Source organism: Globicephala melas, chromosome 2 (genome assembly GCF_963455315.2).
Source record: "Globicephala melas chromosome 2, mGloMel1.2, whole genome shotgun sequence".
NCBI lineage: Eukaryota > Metazoa > Chordata > Mammalia > Artiodactyla > Delphinidae > Globicephala > Globicephala melas.
The window spans coordinates 15,639,098-15,664,066 of NC_083315.2; the positions used below are offsets into that span (position 1 = coordinate 15,639,098).

The 24,969-nt window shown below is 36.6% G+C and overlaps 1 protein-coding gene across 1 annotated transcript in view; it reads right to left on the bottom strand.

Moving 5' to 3' along the window:
* MALRD1 (MAM and LDL receptor class A domain containing 1) overlaps positions 1-24,969 on the bottom strand; it is a 584,500-nt gene that overhangs the window by 468,463 nt on the left and 91,068 nt on the right. The window contains exons 14-15 of the mRNA XM_060293508.1: positions 17,676-17,849; positions 9,394-9,514 (exon numbers count right to left, since the gene is read on the bottom strand). Of these exons, the coding sequence (XP_060149491.1) occupies positions 9,394-9,514; positions 17,676-17,849 (295 nt within the window). The remainder of the gene's footprint in view (positions 1-9,393; positions 9,515-17,675; positions 17,850-24,969) is intronic.

Sequence of the window (24,969 nt, forward strand, 5' to 3'; positions counted from 1 at the left end):
GGGAGTGAAAGATTGGAACCGTGACATCAGGTACCCCAACTTTTAAGACCTGCACCTGAGAAAAAGCTCCCCAAACATCCAACTTTGAAAAACAATGGGGCTCACATCCAGGAGACACACACATTATAGTGAACTGAGAAATGGCTCCTAAAGGGCTCACAGTCTCGGGCTGACTGTCTCAGACTCACCCTATGGACCAGTGCAGAAGCAGCTTATGGAGAGGTGCCTACCTTTACGTGAAAGAGGCTTATATGCTTATCTAAAAAGTGTCAGCCTAAAGGGCACACGTTCACTTTAACACACATCCAGGGACTGCTGGGGAACTCCCCAGGAATGGAGGCTGGCAGATGCCATCTTTGCATAGCTCTCTGTCTCCATCCAACTACATCCAACTACATCCAGCTGTACCTCTTGGAAATGGCTTGCACCCTCCCCAGTTCTGTGCCTGATGCCCAGGGAACACCTCTAAGTCACCTGTCACTGGCTTATGTCACCAGCAGGGCTTATGCTAGGGGGATCCACAAGACTGTAACCAACAGAGAAAAAGTTCTTAATTATCTACCACCCCCAGGAGACAACAGAAATACCCAGTCTTTCTATGAAAAAAACATATTAGCTTATCTTCATAGCTGTGGCCTGAAGGGCAGGCTTCTGATCACACAAACATGTAAGAGACCTCAGAGGGTGGGCAATATCCTCATGTCCTCCCTCTGATTCCAGAATGCCAGTATCTCCCAGAGAGGAACTGCACAGTGTCTGGTGTCCTGGTTTTTGTGGCTGCCGTCCAGAGGACAGCCCTGGATTGCCGAGCTCTGGTGGTCAGTAGGGTTTTTATTCCCAGGTCCTGTTAGACTGTAAGCAATGGAGAGACAGAGCTTGGCAGGCTACCACCCCCAGGGCCCTGTGCAAACCAGAATACACCCCCAATATTTCTGTGAAAGAGGCCTATTTGCTTGTCCCAGACCTTTGGTCTGAGGGGCAGGCTTCTGGTTTGGCACACTTCTAAGGGCCTACCAATGTGCATTCCAGGGATGGAGGTCAGTGGACACCATCTTTGCAGTCTCCTTCTGCCTTGCTCCAGGTCACATGGTGTCTCCCTACAAGAAACTCATCTGGCATCCTGATTTTTTCAACTGCCTCAGAGAGGACACCCCTAGATGGTCTGGCTATGGGGGCCAGGAGGACTTAGGCTTGCAATCTCACAGGAATGTATACATTTGCATACTTTACAAGTTGCTGCCTGGAGGTCTGGCTGCCTGAGAGTCCAGCTTCCAATCAGCATGAATCTAGGTGCTGACTGAGAGCTTCTGCTTTGGGACATTGACGGGACTTAGCACACCCTCAACTACTGGGAGCCACTAAAAGTAAAATAGGCTACTTGGACAATCACAAATGTTTTAGAGATAAGCCACGAGCTAGGTTATTTCTCCACGAGGCTACTTCTTCAAGACGGGGAGAGGTAGCTGTTTTATCCAATGCATAGAAGCCAACATAGAGAGACAAGAAAAATGAAGAAATGGATGAATATGTTCCAAGAGAAAGAGCAAGATAAAACCTCAGAAAAAGTCCTTAATGAAATGGAGTTAAGCGACTCATCTCTTAAAGAGTTCCATGTAATGGTCATAAAGATGTTCACCAAACTCAGGAGGAAAATGGATAAACACAGTGAGAACTTCCACAAAGAGGCAGAAAATATAAGAAAGTACCAAACAGAAGTCACATAGCTGAAGAATGCAATAATTAAACTGAAAATACACACGCAGAGTTCAAGAGCAGTAGAAAGGATCAGTGAAATCAAAGACAATGCAGTGGAACTCTCCCAATCAAAGCAGAAAAAAGAATTTTTAAAAAGTGAAGTTAGTTTAAAGGACTTGTGGGACAACATCAAGCAGGCCGACATGTGCATTATAGAGGTCCCAGAAGGAGAAGAGAGAGAAAAGGGGGCAGAAAACTCACCTGAAGAATAAGCTGAAAACTACCCTAATTTGGGAAGGAAACGTCCAGATTCAGGAATCCCAAAGAGTTCCAAAGAAGATGAACCCAAAGAGACCCACACCAAGACTATTATAAATTTAAATGTCAAAAGTTAAAGACATGGAGAGAATTTTAAAGCAGCAAGAGAAAAATAACTTGTTAAATACAAGGGAACCCCCACAAGGAAATAAGCATATATTTCAGCAGAAATTTTGCAAGCCAGAAGGGAGTGACACAATATATTCAAAGGGCTGAAAGAAACTTCCAATTAATACTCTACTTGGCAAAGTTATCCTTCAGAATTGAAAAAGAGATAAACAGTTTTCTAGCAAGAGCTAAAGAAGTTCATCACCACTAAACTGTCATTACAAGAAATGTTAAAGGGACTTCTTTAAGCTGAAAAGAAAGGATGCTAATTAGTAACAGGAAAACAAATGAAAGTATAAATCTCACTGGTAAAGATAAACACACAGTAAAATTGGTATAGTCTACTCTTATAAAGATGGTGGTTTAATCACTATTAAAGATAGTATAAAAGTTGCAAGAAAGAAGTAGTAAAAAAACTGTAACAAGAATAATTAGTTAAGAGACACATAAGATAAAAAGATGTAAAATGTGACATCAAAAACAAGAAACATGGGGGTTGAGAAGAGTGAAAATATAGAGCTTTAGAATGCATCCAAATTTAAGTTGTTATCATCTTAAAATAGACTTAATAAATGTAAGTTGTTACATGTAAACCTCATGGCAACCACAAAGCAGAAACCTATAGTAGATACACAAAAGATAAAGAAAAAGGAACTAAGCATACCACTATAGAAAATCATCAAATCAAAAAGGAAAAGAGCAAGAGAAAATAAAAGGAATGGAGGAGCTACAAAACGGCCAGGAAACGATTAACTTAATGGCAACAAGCACCTACCTATCAATAATTACTTTACATGTAAATAGACTAAATTCTCCAATCAAAAGGCACAGAGTAGCTGAATGGATAAAAAAGAAGACCCATCTACAATGCTACCCATGAGAGATCACTTCAGATATACAAACTGAAAGAGTTAAGCTTTGGAGATAAGTGATATCAGACACAATAGACCTTAAAACAAAGACTGTAATAAGAGACAAAAGAAGGGCATGACATAATGATAAAAGGGTCAAACCAACAAGTGGCTATAATGTTTGTACATATTTATGCATCCAATATAGTTCCTCCTACATATATAAAAATATATTAACAGACCTAAAAGGAGAAATAGACAGCAATACAATAATTGTAGAGGACTTTAGTACCCCCATTTTTATCAATGGATAGATAATCCAGACAGAAAATCAAAAAGGAAATATTTGGACATGTTGGACCAGATGGACTTAACAGATATATAGATATATATGAAACATTCCATCCAAAAGCAACAGAACACACACTCTTCTCAAGTGCACATGCAACATTCTCCAGGACAGATTATATGTTAGGCCACAAGACAACTCTTAATAAATGTAAGAAGGGTAAAATCATATCAAGCATCTTTTCTAACCACAATGGTATGAAACAAGAAATCAATTACAAGAAAAAACTGGAAAAAACCACAACTATGTGGAGGTTAAAAATATGCTACTAAACAACCAATGGTCAAAGAATACATCAAAAGGAAATCCAAAAATTTCTTAAGACAAATACATATGGAACTACAACATACCAAACTTCTGGGATGAGACAAAAGTTCTAAGAGGGAAATTCATAGGGATAAATGCCTATCTCAAGAAACAAGAAAAACCTCAAATGACCTAACTTTACAATTCAAGGAACTAGAAAAAGAACATAGCCCAAAGCTAGTGAAAGGAAGGAAATAACAAAGATCAGAGTTGAAATAAATGATATAGAGATTAAAAGGCAATAGAAAAGATCGATGAAACTAAGAGCTATTTCTTTGAAAACATAAACAAAATTGACAAATTGTTAGCTAGACTAACAAAGAAAAAGGGAGGACTCAAATAAATAAAATCAGAAATAAAAGAGGGGACATTACAACTGATAACACAGAAATACAAAGACTCATAAGAGGCTACTAGAACAATTATACACCGATAAATTGGAAAACCTAGAATAGATAAATTCCTAGAAACACACAACCTGACAAGACTGAATTATGAAGAAATATAATAGAAATATAGAAATAGAAAATATAAACAGACAACTATGAGTAAGGAGAGTGAATCAATAATCAAAAACCTCCCAACAAACAAAAGTCCAGGACCAGAAGACCTCACTGATGAATTCTACCAAAAAAATTTTTTCTACCAAACATTTGAAGAAGAAATAATACCAATCCTTAAACTCTTCAAAAAATGGAAGAACACTTCCAAACACATTTTCAAGGCCAACCTTACTCTGATACCAAAACCAGAAGAGGATGCCACAAGATGAAAAATTACAGGCTAATATTCCTGATGAACAGAGATGTTCATCAAACACCTCAATAAAATATTAGCAAATCAAATTCAAGAGCACCTTAAAAGAATCATACACTATCATCAAGAGTGGTTCATTTCAGGGATGCAAGGATAATTCAACATTAGTGAATGTGATACATCATATTAACAAAATGAAGGATAAAAATCATATCATATCAATAGATGCAGAAAAAGCACTTGACAAAATTCAACATCCATTTATGACAAAAACGTTCAACAAAGTGGGTATTAAGAGAATGTATCTCAACATAATAAAAGCCACATATGACAAGCCCACAACCAACATCACAATCAATGATGAAAAGCTGAAAGTTTTTCCTCTAAGATCAAGCACAGGATGAGGATGCCCACTCTCATCATTTTTATTTAACATAGTATTGGAAGTCCTAGACACAACATTTAGGCAAGAAAAATAAAATTAAAATAAAATAAAAGAGCATCAAAATCAGAAACAAAGAAGTAAAACTATCACTATTTGCAGATGACATGATTTTATATATGGAAAACCCTAAAGATTCCCAATAAAACTGCTAGAACCAATCAATGAATTAGTAAAGTTGCAGGATACAAAAGCAATATACAAAAACCTATTGCCTTTCTATACATCAATAATGAAGTATGAGAGATAAATTAAGAAATGAATACCACTTATAATTGCATCAAAAAAACACAAAACATCTAGAAATCAATTTAACCAAGGAGGTGAAAAACCTGGGCACTAAAAACTATAAGACATTGATGAAAGAAATGGAAGAAGACACAAATAAATGGAACAATATTCCATGCTCATGGATTGTAAGAATATTGTTATAATGCCCATACTACCCCAGGCAATGTACAGATTTAATGCAATCCCTGTCAAAATTCCAGGGGTATTTTTCACAAAAAATAGAACTATCCTAAAATTTTTATGGAACCACAAAAGACCCCAAATATCCAAAGCAATCTTGAGAAAGAAGAACAAACATGGAGGCATCTTGCACCCTGATTTCAAACTATATTACAAAGCTATAGTAAGTAAAACAGTATGTCATTGGCATAAAAACAAACATAGATGAATGGAACAGAGTGGAGAACCCAGAAGTAAACCCACCCATATATGATCAATTAATTTTCAATAAAGGAGGCAAGAATATACAACGGGGAAAGGATAGTCTCTTCAGTAAATGGTGTTGGGAACACTGCACAGCCACATGCAAATAAAATGAAAGTGGGCCACTATCTTACACCATACACAAAAATTAAATTAACTTGAAAGGGATTAACGACTTGAACATAAGACCTGAAACCATAAAAATTCTACAAGAAAACATAGGTAAGAAGCTCCTTGACATCAGTCTTGGCAATGATTTTTGGATTTGACAGCAAAAGCTGAGTCAACCAAAGCAAAAATAAGTGGGATTACATCAAACAGTTTCATCTGTTTCTGGCCCAGACTTCCTAAAACCCTTGAAATTTCCTAGGTGTTACATGTGACAAAGTTGTCTTTTGTTATGCTAATGGAGTGACTTTGGACAGTATCTAAAGATGGAGGCTGGTTGCCAATGGAGCCAACTATATGATTAGAGGGTTGGAACTTTCAGTCCTACCCCTGACTTCTGGGGAGAGGAGATGGGCTGGAGGTTGAATCAATGGCCAATGATTTAATCAATCATACCTGTGAAATGAAGACTCCATGAAAACCCAAAGGACAGAGCCTGGAGAGTTCCTGGGTTGGTGAACGTGGTGCTGGGAGAGTGGCACCTGGAGAGGACAAGGAAGCTCCTTGTCCTTTCCCCATACTTTGCCCTATGTTTCTCTCCCAGCTAACTGTTTCTGAGCTATATTCTTTTACAATAAATGGGTGATCTAGTAAGTAAAATGTTTCTCTGAGTTCTGGGAGCTGCCCTAGCAAATTAATCAAACCCAAGGAAGGAGTCTTGGGAACCTCTGACTTATAGCCAGTCAATCAGAAGAACAGTAACAACCTGGGCTTTAGACCATCATCCGAAGTAAGTGGAAGAAGAGGGGAGGCAGCCTTGTAGGACTGAACCTTTACCTGTAGAACTTGATGGCATCTCTAGGTAGATAGTGTCAGAACTGAGTTAAATTGTAGGACACCCAACTGATGTCCTGAGCACTATCTGGTGTGGGGAACACCCCTCCCTACACCAGAATTGAGTCCTTGGAACACAAAAGATGGGAATTTATCTGAAGAAAACAAAAACACTAACTCGAAAGGATATATGCACCCCCATGTTCACTGCAGCATTATTTACAATAACCAAGAAAAAGTGGTACATATACACAATGGAATAATATTCAGCCGTAAAACAGAAGAGAATCTTTCAATTTGTGACAGCACAGATGGACCTTGAGGGTATTATGCTAAGTGAAATAAGTCTGACAGAGGAAGACAAATACCATATGATTTCACTTACATGTGGAATCTAAAAAACAAACAAACTAACTAACTAAATAAATAAATAAAAATAAAACCAAGGTCCTAGTTCAGAGGACAGATTGGTGATTGCCAGAGGCAGGGAATTAGGGCATAGGGGGCAAAATGGGTGAAGGGGGTCAAAAGGTACAAAGGTGTATTCTAGTTATAAAATAAGCAAGTTAAGTCATAAGGATATAATTTATAGCATGGCAACTATAATTAATAATATTGTATTGCATATTTGAAAGTTAAGAGAGTAAATTTTAAAAGTTCTTATCATAAGAAAACAATTTGTAACTATGTATGGTGATGGGTGCTAACTAGACTTATTTTCATGGTTGTTTTGCATTATATACAAACATCAGATCATTATGTTGTATGTCTGAAACCAATATAATGTTATACAACAATTATACCTCAATAAAAATATTTTTAAAATTTAATAACAAATAAAAAACATTCTTAATTAAACAACACTCACTTAAGTAGCATGTACTTTACGTTCAGAGAGTAATTATGCACACACAAATCTTAGTCCAGTCAGTCAGGACTTTCACTCACCACAACTGGCTTCATCTGCTCCATCTGGGCAGTCAGATGTAAAATCAGAGAGCTTGCTGGATGAAATACAGCCTGCATCGTCATGTGGCCCAAATCCAGCTTCAAAATTAGGAGATCGAGAGAATAAAACATCTTTTTTCCTCCAACATAAATGGGATGCATAATTGTTTCACGAACACTAGTTTTTAAATATGCTAAAAATGGCAAGCACAGGAGGATCTCAATAAACCTCTGGCCATTAATATAACGTAAGTCCCTATCAGTGGGACGTGATAAGTCCCCTTCCACTCCTGTCCCTAAACTCCTGGCTGGCAATAATACTAAATTCAGTGAAGGAGATCCTATAATTGCCTACTGGATAAATTTACAAAAACGGTGAGAAAGTTTCTTTTCCTTTGTGTAAAATCATTGGTCTTTCAGGAATAATTCATGTAAGTTTGGCCTAATGAGAATTATGCTCTAACCAACTGAGCTGGTGTTCAGATTGAAGCACACATAAATGAGTTTTGAGTTAATTTATGAAAAGAATTCTCTGTATGTGAGATCGAGTATTCTCAGAGCCTTCTGCTAAGGTTAATTTTAGTGATAATTTAAAACATTTAACCACACTTCTGCTTCCAAATACATTCTCCTCAATGTCAACTCTAATGCCTTCCTACTATTCCAATTCTGGTGATGCAGTATATGATTAGAAGAATAAAAATATTTAATTAATTAACAGAAAGAAGTAATTCTGGTTAACCCTCCAAAACTCATTAATCATTAAATCTGCTGCTTTACATTCTTTAATGTCCATCAAAACAACTCACACACACAGAGCTTAGAAAGGTTTATTATAAATTCAGGACACATATTCTGAGTAATGTAAATGCATGTTAACACAATACAGAGTTAGGACATAGAATATACAGCCTTACCAATGAAAGATATCTTTAATAAAGGACTTTTAAAAATTCTTTAACCCGGATCTCAATCCAGAACTGATTCTCCTATATCATCCTTGATTAGTGAGTGCATTTAGCTCCCGTTAAGAATGCAGTTTTTCCTCTCACTAAATATGTTGTTTAAGGAAACATAACTTCAGAATGTATGACATGCCTGATGTCCACATGCAGTTACTTTTCATGGATGGAGAGTAAGAAAAATGAAGTGTTTCAGTTTTCAGGCAACATTTTTAATATTTATTTCTATTTGTTAACTGAGACCTGACTGTAGGGGTGGTCAGAAAGAAACATCAGTTAGTGTTAAAATAACAAAGTAACTGCAGGCACAATGTATACCATTTCAATGCACTCTCAGAACCTAAACTACGGTTAGATTTTCAAAAATGCCTATCCTACTATTTGGGATCCATTTTTATGACAATATACCTGTCTCTTAACTGAAATTCTCTACAAAATATTTAGTCAAAGAATTAGCCGAACTCCATCTGTTTCTTGAAAATATTATGTTTTGAATTTAAACACAGAATTTTAGGGTCAAGTTTGAAATTTTTCATTGGCCTTAAGTCAGTTTTTCAACCATGATAATGTTTTTGAACTCCTGAGTGATTGTGAAACATGAAGTTAATTACATATTCACTTGAAGTGTCAAACAAAATTAAAATACAATTGAATTTTTATAGCAGTGTTTTAAAACATGCAAAATATTTTAAATTCATAACTTTTATAATTAAAAAAAAATCTGTATGTGACAATTTTAGCCACAAATGTAGAATGTTATTAGAAGGGAGCCTAAGGCCTAGACTGTGATATAACATATTCTTTTAAAAAGGTAAAAATATATTTTAAAAGGTAAAAAAATATGTTTTAGTTTTCAGGGACATGTGATATAATCCACATCTTGGTATTAGGCATTAGTGAACTATATTATTGAAGGATTCTAATATATTTTATATTTTGATATCAAGGAAAACTAATTATTTTAATGTTCAAAACTGCAGCAACCACAAGAGAAAAACTTACCTTTGCTTTGAACGCTAGTACTTGGAAGTGTCTTATATGAAATTTCACATTCCTGGGATACACTGATGTCATCTAGAGCAACGGTAGCATGTGATGATGAAACAGTAGCTTCTAAAATTAACTATAATTACAGAAAGACAAATTATTAAAAATATACTATAAAAGTCTTGAAATAACTTTCTAGGCCCAAAATGGAGCCATTCCTGCCCTGGATGCCATGACAGCAAACCAAAACTTAGATAACTTTCATGCCCCTTTAATGCTCCCCTTGACCAGAAACAGAGTATATTCAGCAGTCAGTCCCCCAACTTCAAGGCAACTCTGGGCTCTATATTTCCTTGTTCCTTCTTACCCTAAACAAGGTTGACTATATGGCCCCAGTCAACTCGATATTTTCTGTTTTACTCTTTCTCATTCTTTATTCTTTACCCTATAAAGCTTCCTGCCTTCCACCCATTTTACAGTTCTCCAAATAGAGACTGTCTGCTTCATGAAGTGCTGAATAAACCTTGCTTGTACCACCTAAATTGTCTTCTTTAACCATTTTTAACAAAAGTAAATTTATTACAAACATACTTTTTGGTGTAGAGAAGCTCATCTGCATCTGTCCCAAACTTCCAAACTAATTTTAGAAAATTGTTTGACCAGAACATTCAAATGAGGAATTTATAAAGTCATAACTCCTTTGACAGCAACTTAGGTAACTCTAATATCTTAGGTAATCCTAATATCTTAGGTAACCTTGTTTCAATTAGAAGTTGTAACATTCATCATGACTGAAGGCTGCCTTCCCATTGGAGCCATTAAGTCATAAGCATTTAAAATGAGCTCTTTGGGGTAATCAACTGTGTGGTTTACAACTCAGTTTAATTGAAATATGAATTCGTTTATAACAGGTTGGCTGAAGGCAACTCATTTCTATATCAGAATATTTAAACACATATATATTATATATACATATATGGAAACCTACTTAGGTAAATAACCACATACAGTGGTTAATAACATTCATATGCTAAAGCACTTGGAGGCATCTATTTAAGTTTAATTTATTCTAACATTCTAAATAATGACTGGTATAATTTGTTTTCTTTCTTGTTAATCACTCACATTATTATGTTGTTACTCCACCATAAAAGAAAGAAAAAGAAAGAAAGAAAGAAAGAAAGGAAGAAAGAAAGAAAGAAAGAAAGAAAAGAAAGAAAAGAAAGAAAAGAAAAAGAAAGAAAGAAAGAAAGAAAGAAAGAAAGAAAGAAAGAAAGAAAGAAAGAAAGAGAAAGAAAGAAAGAAAGGAAGGAAGGAAGGAAGGAAGGAAGGAAGGAAGGAAGGGAAGGAAGGGAGGGAGGGAGGGAGGGAGGGAAGAAGGAAGGATGAATTTATGTCCAGAGGCTTAAGGATGCATAGCAGGACCACTAGACCAGGACACGGCTAGTAAGTGCATCTCCATGTAATCAGGGAGGATTGCTGGTCTCAAAGATCTTACAATTTACTTGATATGATACATTAACAACTAAGCTATACCATAAGTACTATATAAGAGAGAAATACAAGATACTAAAAATCAAAGAAAAGCACTTCATTATTTCTGTCAAGAATATGAGATAGAGTTTGAAAAAAAAAAAGATTTAGCAAAGAGGTAATATTAAACTTCAGTTTTAATTGTTGCCTAAGATTCTGTTACCATGAGAAACTGGTAACATAACAAGAAAAAAAAGGAAACGTGAACATGTAGAGTATATTTAGAAAACTTTGGGCATTGTAGGATGATGGGGTTTAGGACATGCTGTCCCAAAAGAGGGCACCTATGCAGCATATGGAATATTTCTAGCCAAAGGAACTTGAGAAATGGTATGTGCAGGATGGACTTTTTGACCTTTCCTCTAAAGCAGATCAAACCCTCATGTGAGAGGAGCCCTCCCTATGCCAGAGATATCCTTATCTCTGAAGACAAAAGGACACAGAGAAGCTGAACAAACAGGCCTAGCTAAGTTCCCCAGTTTATTACACTCGGTTCATACTCTTTGCCCTATCGTACCTTTCTACACCTATTCACTCTTCATCAAACCTCTCACAAAAATCCTCAGGTTTAACTATTTCTTCAGGTCTCCATTTCCTTATGAAGGCCCCCACGTCAAGTAAAACAAACATTAAATAATTTTATATACTTTTCTCCTGTTAATCTGCTTTATCAGTTTAATTTTGAGACCCAGTCAGGTACCCTAATACGGTCAAGAAAGACTATTTCCTCCCCTATGGTAGGAGTATAGGATTTTTTGCCTAAATGAATTATTGCCTAAATATTTGTTAAGAGAAGAGGACTGATTGCCTGAATTGGTGCAGCCCAAGTGGACAGCAATTTGATGACATCTATTAAAAAGATAAATAGGGCTTCCCTGGTGGTGCAGTGGTTGAGAGTCTGCCTGCCGATGCAGGGGACAGGGGTTCGTGCCCCAGTCCGGGAAGATCCCACATGCCGCGGAGCGGCTGGGCCCATAAGCCATGGCCGCTGAGCCTGTGCGTCCGGAGCCTGTGCTCCGCAGTGGGAGAGGCCACAACGGTGAGAGGCCCGCGTACCGCAAAAAAAAAAAAAAAAGATAAATAGCATAGACTACAAAAATTAAGCCCATCCTCAGGGTTTACCTTAGAGAGACACTCATAGGCACACATATGAAGACCCTGGGCAGGAATGTTTGCTTTAATGTCGGTTTTGATAGCAAATGAATCAGAACAACTCAAATGTGAATCAATAAATAAATGGTGATACAGATCATGGACTACTGAGCCAGTTAAAAAAAAAATCTCTCTCTGTATGCTAATACGGAAAGACCTTCAACATAAGTTTCTGAGTAAAAATTAAATTACAGAAAAAATTTATAGTATGGTACTACTTAGGCCAAAAATACACATGGTTCAGATTTCTAGATATATGTGGTACATACATACATATTAATTAAGTAGAAAAGGGTCTAGAGCTAAAAATAAACTAGTGTTATAGTTACCTGAAGATACAGACTATGATGGAAGGTAAGGATGCTCAGGAGGGACTATTTCTTAATCTGAAACTTTTGATACTTTATAATGAGATGTATATAATCTTAATGATTTTTAAAATTCTGATTAGAGCTGGTTTCTTCTGTAGAGTCTTAGCCAAGAAATTTGGCCTTCATACAAGAGGCAGAAAATAGTAATAGATTTTAAAGAAGGATTTTGATGAAATGTATACAAGCATTGTGAGAAATAAATTATGCTGAACATCATTAAGTTATTGTAATGTATTTGGACAGCTTTAATTTGGAGGAATTTTTTTTATTCATTATTCTAGTATGTCCTACATTGAAGTCAATTAAAATACAGATGTTTAATTCTTCAAACTCATTAGACAGGTAGTTATGACCACCATATTTGAAGGACTACACTACTCAAAGGAAAGCTGGAAAATGACAGAATGTTTGTTTGGGGCACTTCTGTGTCCCAGGAGAGGTACATGCTCCTATTCTTTGAATGGAGTGGGTGTGCCCTGGGATGAGCTGAATGATGGGATAGGTCTTTAAAATATGGTTACATCATTTTGTCCAAAGAAAACCACTAGGCTCTTTTACATCTTCATATTAAAATTTAAGTATAAAACAACTCCCAGGGCTTCCCTGGTGGCGCAGTGGTTGGGAGTCCGCCTGCCGATGCAGGGGACGCGGGTCCGTGCCCCGGTCCGGGAGGGTCCCTCATGCCGCGGAACAGCTGGGCCCGTGAGCCATGGCCGCTGAGCCCTGTGCGTCTGGAGCCTGTGCTCCGCAATAGGAGAGGCCACAACAGTGAGAGGCCCACGTACCGCAAAAAAAAAAAAAAAAAAAAAACTCCCAGGGTAAAATAAAGATGATATTAGGTCATGTACATGTCTGCTTGCTTACTTCTACATAATTAAATTCAGGACCATGTAATGAACGATTATAATTTGACCATTAATTAAAATTTTCCAACTTTAAACAGAGAATAATGTTACTTCCTTTAAAAAAAATGTATCTCATATCTGTAAATAATATCACCTGATTATTCCAAAATCATCTTCACTGTTCCTATTTTGTATTACTTGCTTTAACCAAGCTGATCGTTTGATTTGTCACCAAAGGCAGTTCCCTTTGGGAACTACAGTATCATGTAATAATTGGTATGTGAGCCAGAGGTTGCTCACAAGAAATGTTTCAACCATTGACAAAGGCAGAGTGAAAACCTCATTTTATACGTTTCTCAAGGTAATTTGAGAGTTAAAATTTCAAATTATATGTAAATATCTTTCCTTCTAAAACTATTTTTTAGGATCTTGCTGATTTTTGTCTTATCCAATTATATTATATTACTCCCTGAGTGAACAGAATCACTTCTTGTTTTTCTTTCAGGAAGCACAGCAACGTGTAAATGTTGTCTATAATCAAGTGATTACTTTTTAGATCTGCAAAACAGAAAGAAACTTTTCCAGAGAAATACTCAACTAGCATATTTAAATTTTGGTTCTTTGATATCTTGCTTTAAAAAAGAATAATGAGAGTGAATAAATATGAATCTAAGAGGAAATGGAGACGATAGGAATATAGTAAGATGCAGTAAAGAAAAATTCGACTATAGTAATTTTTGATGAATGATGGTGGTATTAAAAATAAGATCAACAGCAAGCTTTTATTTAGAGCTTACTGCATGCCAGGCACGTCCACTTATTTGAACACTGCGAAGATGATGTTATTTTCTTCCACATTGTAAAGCAAAGGAAACAGAAGCTTAGAGAGTTGAAGTTATTGGTTGAAGGTCACATATCTAGTACGAAAAATGTGTGACCTGAGCCATGGGTGACTATGCTGTACTATAGCACTATCATGAAATAAAGAGATAACTGGTCTTTAGCAGATACTGCAGAACAGAGCTACCTGGCAAAACAAGATTGACTGAAGCCCTAGGTTAAGAAGGCTGAGGACAGAGCAACATTACAGAGACTAGACCAGCTTTTACTTTGCATTATAAATCTCACCCTTCACTGAATCTTCAAATAGTATCAGGAAATTGTTATTGATTTATCCCATTGACTCTGATCAAGAGCGAACATGGTATCAATCATTGTGGAAAATTTCACAAAAGGGTCATTTTATAATGAAATCTGAAATATGACACAATTATGTTTTAGTAGCAAACTCAAAGACAGTAGATCAACTGGAAACCAATGGACAGTATTCAGAAAAAGTACTACCTCTAGATATGAAATTAAGAAGAACAGTTAGGAAAGAAATTGTAAATTAAATATTTGTGTAAAACACTGAACATATAAAATGAGTAGGCCCAGTTAAAACAGATTGAAAAAATTCTATTAACTACTTGATTTACATTCTTCCAATAAAAACTGCACAGAAAATGGAGAGAATACTGAAATGTTGTTAATCTGCTGTTCTTACAAAATAAACAGTAAGCCTAATCATTTTCCACTAGGAAAAATGACTAAATTTAAAGTGCCAAAGGAGCTTGTTTCCAAGAAGATAAACTTTAAATATTTGAATATTTAAAAGCTAGATTGACTATCTATAGGTATAATATCTTTTCCATTTGCTATTGATAAAAGAATGAAGTAGAACTGAACCTAGCTAGACTCCTCATGCATATTTCCATAGTTTTGAAAATAGACTTAGAAAAATCAGGTTAAAAACAACATATTAGAATTTTTTTTTTCCTGTAAAGGACAAGAAATGGAATAGAAAAGGGTACAAAGAGGATAAAAGCTGCATCTTTAGAAGCAAAGCTATCAACATTATAAGCACACAAAATGTTCATATTAGTTCATTCTGAGGTGTGAGTACATGGGTATTTGCCTCTCTCTCTATTTTCTATTTGTTTGAAAGATTTAATAATATATCTAAGTAATATTAATGTATTAAATAAAACCATGTATATGTATCTGTGTGTGACTGTGTGTACTTATGTATCTTGTATGCGTGTGTATGTGTATAAAATCTGGACTTATTCATACCAGAATGTTAACACAGGGTCCAAATTCCTTCGCCAAAGTCTTTGAGTCCAGCTGGGTTTTGAAATCTGAATAGTTCAGAGTTGAGGATGTTCATCTAAAATGTATCATGTATATTACTTGATACCCTCAGGGAGACTGGGGGCAGCACTTTATCATCCAACACATCACTAAATGAACTGCCTAACGCTGGTTCAGGTCAGGAGAAATTTTGCCTCTAAATTTGTTTTTCAAAAGCTTATTGCTTTCCAAATTTTAATTTTCCAAATTGCTGATTAGAGACTGTGGACTTGTAATGGCCTCCTGAATAGTGACATTTGAGAGAACAGTTCTTATTTTTCTTTTCACTGAACTGTAGTTTCTGAAACAAGCCTGTACTTCGGCCAAGTAACAAGATTACATAAGAAGGAACAGAGGTGCATGCTAAAATCCTTACCTTCTCGGGCTGAATTAAACATGGCTAAGGCTTAGCAAGAACCCAGGACAATTCACTCCCCTCAAAAAGCCAGCACAATTAAGCAGAGGCTGGGAATTCCCTGGCAGTCCAGTGGTTAAGACTCCGCCCTTCCAATGCAGGGGGCACAGGTTCGATCCCTGGTCGGGGAACTGAGATCCCACATGCCGCATGGTGCGGCCACAAAAATACATTAAAAAAAAGAAGAAGAAGAAGAGGCTGATTGGTGCCGACTGGGAGCCCCCAGGTAGGAGAGAGAAAAGCCAACATGTGGTGCTGATCCAGCACGGAGCGGGTGAAGACAGAAAACATCACCAATCTGTGGACACCGAATCACAAAATTCCATCAACCCACTGGTCAGTTTAAAAACTAGTTAATATGCCCCCGGATAATAAAGAGCAGTCTCAATTTGCACCTCAAAACAAAGCAAGACAAAAATCCCCAAAGAAGAAATATTAAACAGGAAAAAAAAATACCCAGTGCCGAAACTCTTCAATAACGATGGTAGGTTAACGAGGCCAAGAGAGAACGGCACAAGTTTCAACTCATAATATTTCTCAAATAGCCAGTTCTAACAAAGGACATTCTGGGTTTTGTCTTTTGTTTTTTATACTAAGACTTTTAGAGCAGTTTTAGGTTCGTTGCACAACTGAGAGGAAGGTACAGAGGGTTCCCACACACCTCCTGCCCCCAGGCGTCCATAGTCTCCTCCATTATCAACATCCTCCACCAGAGGGGGACATGTATTCCAACCCATAAAACAACACTCACACATCATAATCACTCACGGTAACAAGGTTTTCCCCAAAGGATGAGTCCTGTATTCTCTAGCAGTCTGCTGTTCTCTGGGTGGAGCTGTGTGTTCTGAGGTCAGGTATTATTTTAAATACATCTTCTCCAAAATATCTTGTGCTCTCTCTGTTGGATTTCTATATTTACCTCAGTTTGGAAATGAGTACCAGATGAGGTGTGTTATTTTTCAGAGGCTCCTAACACCCCAACAATGTTCTTACTTCCCCAACCCCATTTACAGAGGAAGAATCAGAAGCACGGAAGGATTAAGCAACTTCCCTCTGACTGGACACCTGGGTTTGAACCCCAGGCTGCAGAGCTCATGTTCATAGCTACCATTTTAGCTACATTCTCTTTCATTCAGATTCCTCTCAAGCACTGCTTTTATTATCACTGTGGTTTTCACAGATTGGAAAATTTGAAGCTCAAAGATGTAATGTACACAATCACTTAACAACACATGGGGTGAGCAGAGATGGGAACTCAGACTACGTGACTCCTAAGGCAGTGAGTGTTCCACTATGTTCCACCACCTAATCTAGTCTCTAAACTAGCTCTTTGCAAACATCATCTAGCAGGGAGTCATGTCCAGGAGGGTGGAAGCTGCTGCACCCATCTGATAAGCTACAGTTTCCTTCTTTCATTATTAACCAACTAAATGACATAAAAGTGATAAAATTCTCAGTATTAATGGGCAGCAGAAAATAAGGCAATAGGATTAAAATATGAGTGCAGCCCAGATTTTTTTCACTACCTCATATAATCCACCATCCTCACTTAAGAAAACAAATATTTTCCTGATAAATTACTCTTCTCTCAGCCATCCTATTCAATTCTTATCTCCATTTTTGCTACGCTTCCACAAGTAAGTCTTTAGCAATTAATCAGGATAACCTCTCTTCTCATCCCTGATTGTGAATGTCTGCTTTATTAACATCAAATACATTTATGGGATATATGTATTATATTATTATCTGGAGAGATCAGCATTAAATAAGCATCTTCGGCTCAGTTGTATTAATTTCTTACGTGCTTACCTGAAAAGGCAGAGTAGATTCTCCAGCCTTCGCAAAGAGATCGATTTTTGCTTGTCTCCACTGAGATTTGGAGACTCTGATGAGATCACCTTGCTTCTGCAAATCCCCATCCAGTGATGTTCTTGTAAAAACCGAGAGATGTGAATGCTGAGACAAACGATACCAAAACTGCACCTGGTGAAAAATGTGTTTGAATGATATAAATATTCCATTTACCTGTGTCCAGTAGCTCTTCTATAGTTAAAAGTATCCCAAACTACTTCTTAATTCTCCTCCAAACATGCAGACCCAGAAAATGCTAAGTACATCTTCTGCCAGCCTTTGTATTTCCTCCTTAAAAAAAAGGCTCAAGGTAGCTACATTAACTGATATTTTTAACACATGCCATAGAGATATCTAAAGAAATGGGACACTAGCACCCTGCTCAGACAAGTCTGAGGACATACATTTGTCCACACCGTCATGGAAGTTTTACAGAGCCTTCACTATTGCTTCTTATGAATCTGGGGAGATACACGTTCTTTATCTGACTCAAAAATTACAAAACCATGTATTACTATTCATTCTCCTTGATGTCTCAATCCAAGAAAAAGTTATCTCAAAAACTGATTTCTCAGGTAAGAGAAAACTGCTATGAATACTTTTCATTAATTCCTTCTCCATTGTGACATTATCAAAAAACTTGGGAGATTATATAATACTGTTCATCAATAATTTAATCCAACTAGAAAATGTTCTTTTTGAGGCCAGGGAGCCCTGACTTGATCAGTTTGGTTCCTACTCACCACCAGTGATGACATAATCTAAAGGACTGACAGGTTAACTAGGTAGTGGAGAAAACACAGAGGAGTATTTTAAGGTGCCGACAGCAGTAGCTATAATGTGGAACTCAGCACTATCGTTTATTCAGCAAATACTTACTGAGCATTTACTAAATACTTGGCTCTGTGCAAGGTGAAAATTAATTGCCTCAGTGGTTGGACGACACAATACAAAATATGACCAAAAAAACCCCACTAAAGCAAGTTCAGACACACAGCAATTTTTTCTTCTTCTCATTATGCCATAGAGAGTTCTAATGCTGCAGATTTCAAAGGAAAACATAGTATCATTCAGAGATGAGGTCCCTGAGAAATGAAATCACTCTCTTTGGACTCAAAGTGACTCCTTTTCAGTTTCACTACGTTTTAAATTTTTGGTTATCTTCCTTTGTCATTGGGCTTTTATTTTTTTATGTGGACAGATGTTATTACATATATTATTTATTTATTATCCCATTTATTTCACTGTTGGTACCAATTTCAGTGGAGATGAAAGTTGAAAAAAAATTTTTAATGCTCTTTTAAAAAACTGTTCACAACATCAAGCATTCTCTGTTCCAACGTGGTACACAATTTTTCTTTCAATGTCTACTGAATTGCCACCAACTGATCCAAGCATTCTTTCTGATTGTTCATTTCATATTAGATTTTACTACCAAGCTCACCTACACTCAGGCCTTTAAGCAAGAAATGTAAAGTCAAACAGAAGTGTTTGATTAAATTCTATGGCAAGGGAGGATGTTTGTTCCTCAACCACAATTAAACTTTAGATCCCTGCTGTAGTTTCAGCATGTTCCAAGCTTGTAAATATGCAAAATGGAGCTTTAAATCTAGTTGCACAAGAGCTGTGCAAGCCCCATCAGAATTTCAAGCTGTCATATTGTCACTCAGTACATTACCAGTGCGAAGTTATTTTAATAGTGCCTTAAGAGTAAATACCAATGGGATCTATATTCAATAAGATAAGAGCTTAGAACTTATATTTAATTTAAATTTTATATTTAATTTAAATTTTATATTTAATTTAAAACAGAAATAGCATTGTAGAGATTTAAGGAGAATTCTTTAGTTTGGTATAGACCAAGAAACTTTCCAGAGTCTTTTCAAATTTAATATTGGTAAGGGTAAAATGACTGAACAAAATTTATAAATACAGCTGTGATTTTCGATAGGAACTTAGCCAACATCCGTGGCTCTCACTGTGATACACACTAGTAGTGGAACACTGAGTCTTAAACTCAAAAGCACAATGTATGCTGTGAATTCCTCTTAGAACATATCAAGGCACTTTGTATTCAGTAGGTATTCAGTTAATAGGTATTGAAGAAAAGAAGGACGTTGGAGTGGAGCTATCAGCATTCTTGCTAAAGCAAACGTCTATAAACCTTCAAAGAGAGAAAGAGAGACCTGCTCTGTGTTACAAAATGTGCAAGGAATTAAGTGTCCTTAAGGACCTCAGAGTTTTATGGGAGAGAGTGAAAAGAAAAGGAACAATTAAGTATAATGCGTATAATGACAAAGGTATGAAAACAGTGTGGCTATTTACATGTAAATGAATTAAACAAAATGAAAAAGTCACTTTCTTGGTTACACTCATCACATTTTAAGTGCTCAATAGCTATTTGTAGCTAGTGACTTCCATAGTGGACATAGCAGAGGAAAATGTCCATCACAGAAAATTCTATTAAAAAGAGCTGTATGTTAAAATTACGCCAACCATTTAAAATTTATTTACTACTTTTCATTTTAAAGGAAATTACTGTCTTGATTCATGCCTGATTCATTAAAAAGCAGTTATATAAAATGTTAATATTAAAGGCTTGCTTTTATTTCTCCTCGGTTTTCACTAAGTTGTATATATATGCACAACTTGGGTTGTATGTATAGGGTGACTATGCAAGACCGTGAATCATTTTATTCAAGAAAATTTCCTGTGGTTACATAACTTCCAACAAAGCAGTTCCTTTAATTGCAAATTGGAAAGAAAAGAAATGAAGTTCAAATTACTTTACTGTTTTTAATTGTATTCTCTGATTTTATATTATTTGTATATTTTTAGAAATATTGAATCTGGGACATCCCTGGAGGTCTAGCGTTTAAGACTCCATGCTTCCGGGCTTCCCTGGTGGCGCAGTGGTTGAGAGTTCGCCTGCCGATGCAGGGGACATGGGTTCGTGCCCTGGTCTGGGAAGATCCCACATGCCGCGGAGCGGCTGTGCCCCTGAGCCATGGCCGCTGAGCCTGAGCGTCCGGAGCCTGTGCTCCGCAACGGGAGAGGCCACAACAGTGAGAGGCCCATGTATAGCAAAAAAAAAAAAAAAAAGACTCCACACTTCCACTGTAACAGGCATGGGTTCCATCCCTGGTTGGGGAACTAAGATCCCACATGCCACTTGGTGCCACCAAAAGACACACACACACACACACACACACACACACACACACTGAATCATTCATTTTACTATAAAAAGAAAGGACACCATATCAGGTGACTTATACTACTAGTTACCGAGTGTAGGTGAATAACTAACCGTGCTGTTTGCTTTCTACAGTGCCCTGTGATATTCCCAGAGGAATGGTCAGTTCTACAAAAGAATGTAATTAGGAACAAGTAGTAATTACTAATTAGTAAATCTCTGACACTAAATTCTGCAAAGGACATTAACAGGACATTATTTAGAAGTTCAAAATAATGTCTTCTTTATTTCTCTTTTCTGTTTCATTTTATTTTGGTCTCTCTCCAGTTGGAACTCTTCAAATTTTCTGCTTTTTTGCTCAACTTTCCTATGGTTTTTGTTCCACTTGCTTCCCTATTAGGGAGGTTTTTGGTCAGATCTTCATGTATTTTCTCAGTTATTCTCCAAATTCTCAGCTACCTCTGCCTTCTCTGCTTCATGTCGACCCCTGTCTGGTATTTGCTACACCTGTTATTATCTTCAAGATCTAGGATAATAAAAAGAGTAAAACACAAAAAAAGTTTTTTAAAAAAAAGGAAAAGAAACAAGATATCTGTAACTCCTCAAAACTCAAGTGGAATTAAGTCAGTGTAGGGGGGATCATTTATCTCTCTCTCTCACACACACACCCCCCTCATCATTACCATAGTGATTCTTATGATTCCTATTCATAATCATGTTTTTGCCTCTTTTTATCTGAACAAGCTTAAGTAAAAGTCTGCAATCTTCAATAAAATATAATCTGTTTTTCTCATCTAAATGATTAATCTTCATGTGTTTTGACAATGTACAACTGGGGAGAATATCTGCTCAACCTTTCCCCAATAAACCATTGCTTCCTCTAGAATCTATCTCCTGCTCTAATACTATCCTTGGAGTAAACAAAACAATCAGAGAACAGATCATGAGTGCACCATTCCAAGCCCCACTGTATATTACTTTTTTTCTAAATTTCTCTTTGCTATGAGCTCATAACTCTACTTGGGGAACATTACAAGACATGGCCTTTTCAAACTCATTGAGAGAGTTGTTATAAGTGGGTTATCACTTATATATATGGTTTATACGTATATACGTGTATGTTATATATTATATTTATTTATGTTTAATTTATATATTGTTACATTATATATACTTACATATTATACATATATGTATTTTATACATATATGTATTTTATATTTTTATCACTCTCTGCAGCACTTCACACTGAACTGCTATCAGTATGCCTCACTAAATTCTATACTTTGTTATGGCAAACGTGTTTACATTGTCCCTAGTATATTCCCAACATTGAGGGCTATGATGAGCACGGAGTAGGGAAGCAGCAGGTGTGCACTGAATCAGAGAAAGAACATTTACACTGGTATGTGTGTAATCAGGGGAGAAGTCTCAGAAGAACTATTTTTGTTTTGTTTTTTACTTCCTTGAATATGAACCAAATGAGTTCTCACATGTCTCTCTCTGCATTGGCTGCTGGAAAACTTAGATTCAAAAATGTAGCCTGGGCCTCGTAAACTTTATTTTTGGAGCCAACCTATTTTTTGTTTCATCTTTTTCCTGGTATCTCTATTCACTTCTTTTTAATTGTATGAATTTTTTGATTAAAGAGGATTAGAATAGCAAAATGAGTTGGGGAATACAAAAAAACACAAAAGACAAACACACAAAATGGCATTGAAAGTGGAAGCTTCATGTTATCAGTCCTGCTATATTTAATTATGAAGTCCTAAAAGTGAGATATGTCTTTTACACAGTAACTCAAATATGAGAGTGAGAAAATATTAATATCCACATAAATCTCCTTCAGATTTTACATTTCCTAAATTATTAAAAACAGTAACAGGGCTTCCCTGGTGGCGCAGTGGTTAAGAATCTGCCTGCCAATGCAGGGGACATGGGTTCGTGCCCTGGGTCCAGGAGGATCCCACATGCCACCGAGCAGCTAAGCCCATGCGCCACAGCTGCTGAGCCTGTCCTCTAGAGCCCGTGAACCACAACTACTGAGCCCTCGTGCCACAACTACTGAAACTCGTGCGTCTAGGGCCCATGCTCCACAACGAGATGCCACCGCAATGAAAAGCCCGAGCATTGCAACAAAGAGTAGCCTCCACTCGCCGCAACTAGAGAAAGCCCATGCACAGCAACGAAGACCCAACGCAGCCCAAAATAAAAAATAAAATAAATTAATTAAAAAAAGAAAAAGTTAAAAAAAAAAAGAACAGTATTTCGACAGCAATAAGAAATACTAGCTTCTGGCTCCCACACGTTCTGTTTGTCCTATCTCCTGGTTATTCCAAGGAAAAATGCCAAATTTCCACCAGTGACCAAAGGAGCTTTTGAAGCTTTTAAATAAAAGTCCACATCTTGAACAATGAGTACTTACAGGAACAATTCTGCATGTTGATGCCATGTGTTGGCTACACATAAAGTACAGCGTAATTCATGCAAAATGACCCTAAAAGGCTGCTGTTAGGAAAAAAAGACTCAAAAGAAAGCTTCATATTCCTTTAAAGTCCTTTCAAACAAATATTCTTAACTCTGTTAGCCTGGTATGATTATGTAGAGAAAAAAATGTAATTTCATATAATGAAGGCTTTAATCATATCAAAGTGCCCAACTTTGGTTATTTCACCACCCCACTTTACCATAAATATAATAAAGAACATTCGTTATTCCATGAATACAACTATTATCAATCAATATGTTCCAACTAGGAAGATCGGCTGGATTTTCTGATTACTCAAGAAGATAAGAATTCGGTTTGTTAGCTTATTTTGTAACTTTCATGAAAAAAGAATCCCACATTACCACAAACTTCTAAAACAGTAATAGTATATTCTTAGAATACTCCTATGGGAGAGCACTTCGGCCATGTGTATCTCAGACTATAAATAACCTCTAACAATCTAATAGTAATTCTAAGCTGGAAAGTACTATAAAGTAATCCAAACATCCCTCCCTCTAACTCAAAGATTACCAACATTCAAGCAGATGCAGATAAAAGGGAAAAAACAAATACCTCTTTGGCAGTCTATAATACTCTTACTTTTCCACAAACCAAGGCAAACCTCTAAATCAGTATCCAAGGCCTTGGAAGGTTGAGGACTTGGTTCTGAGAGATAAACCACCAAGTGTCTAAATTGTCCACTGCTTTCACTGAGGCTCCACCCCAACAGCTCCCACAGGTAAGCTCCAAATTTAAGCCACAATAGAGAAAAATGTCCTCAAGTAGAAACAACCATAAATTGTGGGTCAATCCCTACGACCACAAATTAATGGCTACCCACATACAACAATGGGAAATGTAGATCATCTTTAAAAATTTCTCAGCGAGTCTCAGAATTTTTAATAAGCTCTTAGTGTTAGTGTTCACATTTCTGTAAAAGAGGCAGAATTAACAAATTCTGTTCTTTTTTATCCAGTGTCGTTAACGAATTTAACAACAGCAATTGCATTGCTTTGGTATATGACCTTAAATTAAAGTTCAGTAAGCCTGTAAAGTACTTGTAAAGAGCAACTAAATGCTTCAGGAGTTCTCAAAAAAAAGAAAGAAAGAAAAAGAAAAGCGTACATCTATCACATAAGATTTAATTAAAATAAACCAAAGGTGGGAGACTCTAGAGTCCATCTGGGTGAGGTGGAAGTGGAGTCCAGGCAGTTGTTTTAATCCAAATTCCCACAGAGAAATGGGCTGCAAAAACCAAAGGGGAAAAATAAAGAGGACAACCTATTAAGAGTTCTGGACACTCTCATTGAGAATTATATCAAGCTGAAGGTATAATGAAATTTATACTTTAATTATAAAGGTCTGATGATCTGTAATTTATCATCAGGAATGCCTGTGTTAGTGCTGTAACCCTGCACTTCTAGGTGATGAATTTAGTGCGTGGCACTATTGATCCCTTCATTATTTTCTGATAACCAAGGAAAAAAAAAGCTGAAATCCTAAAGGCTTAGGGACATGTCAGAACTCTCAAAAGGATGGAAAGCAAGGCAAGCTGAACAGAAGCATCT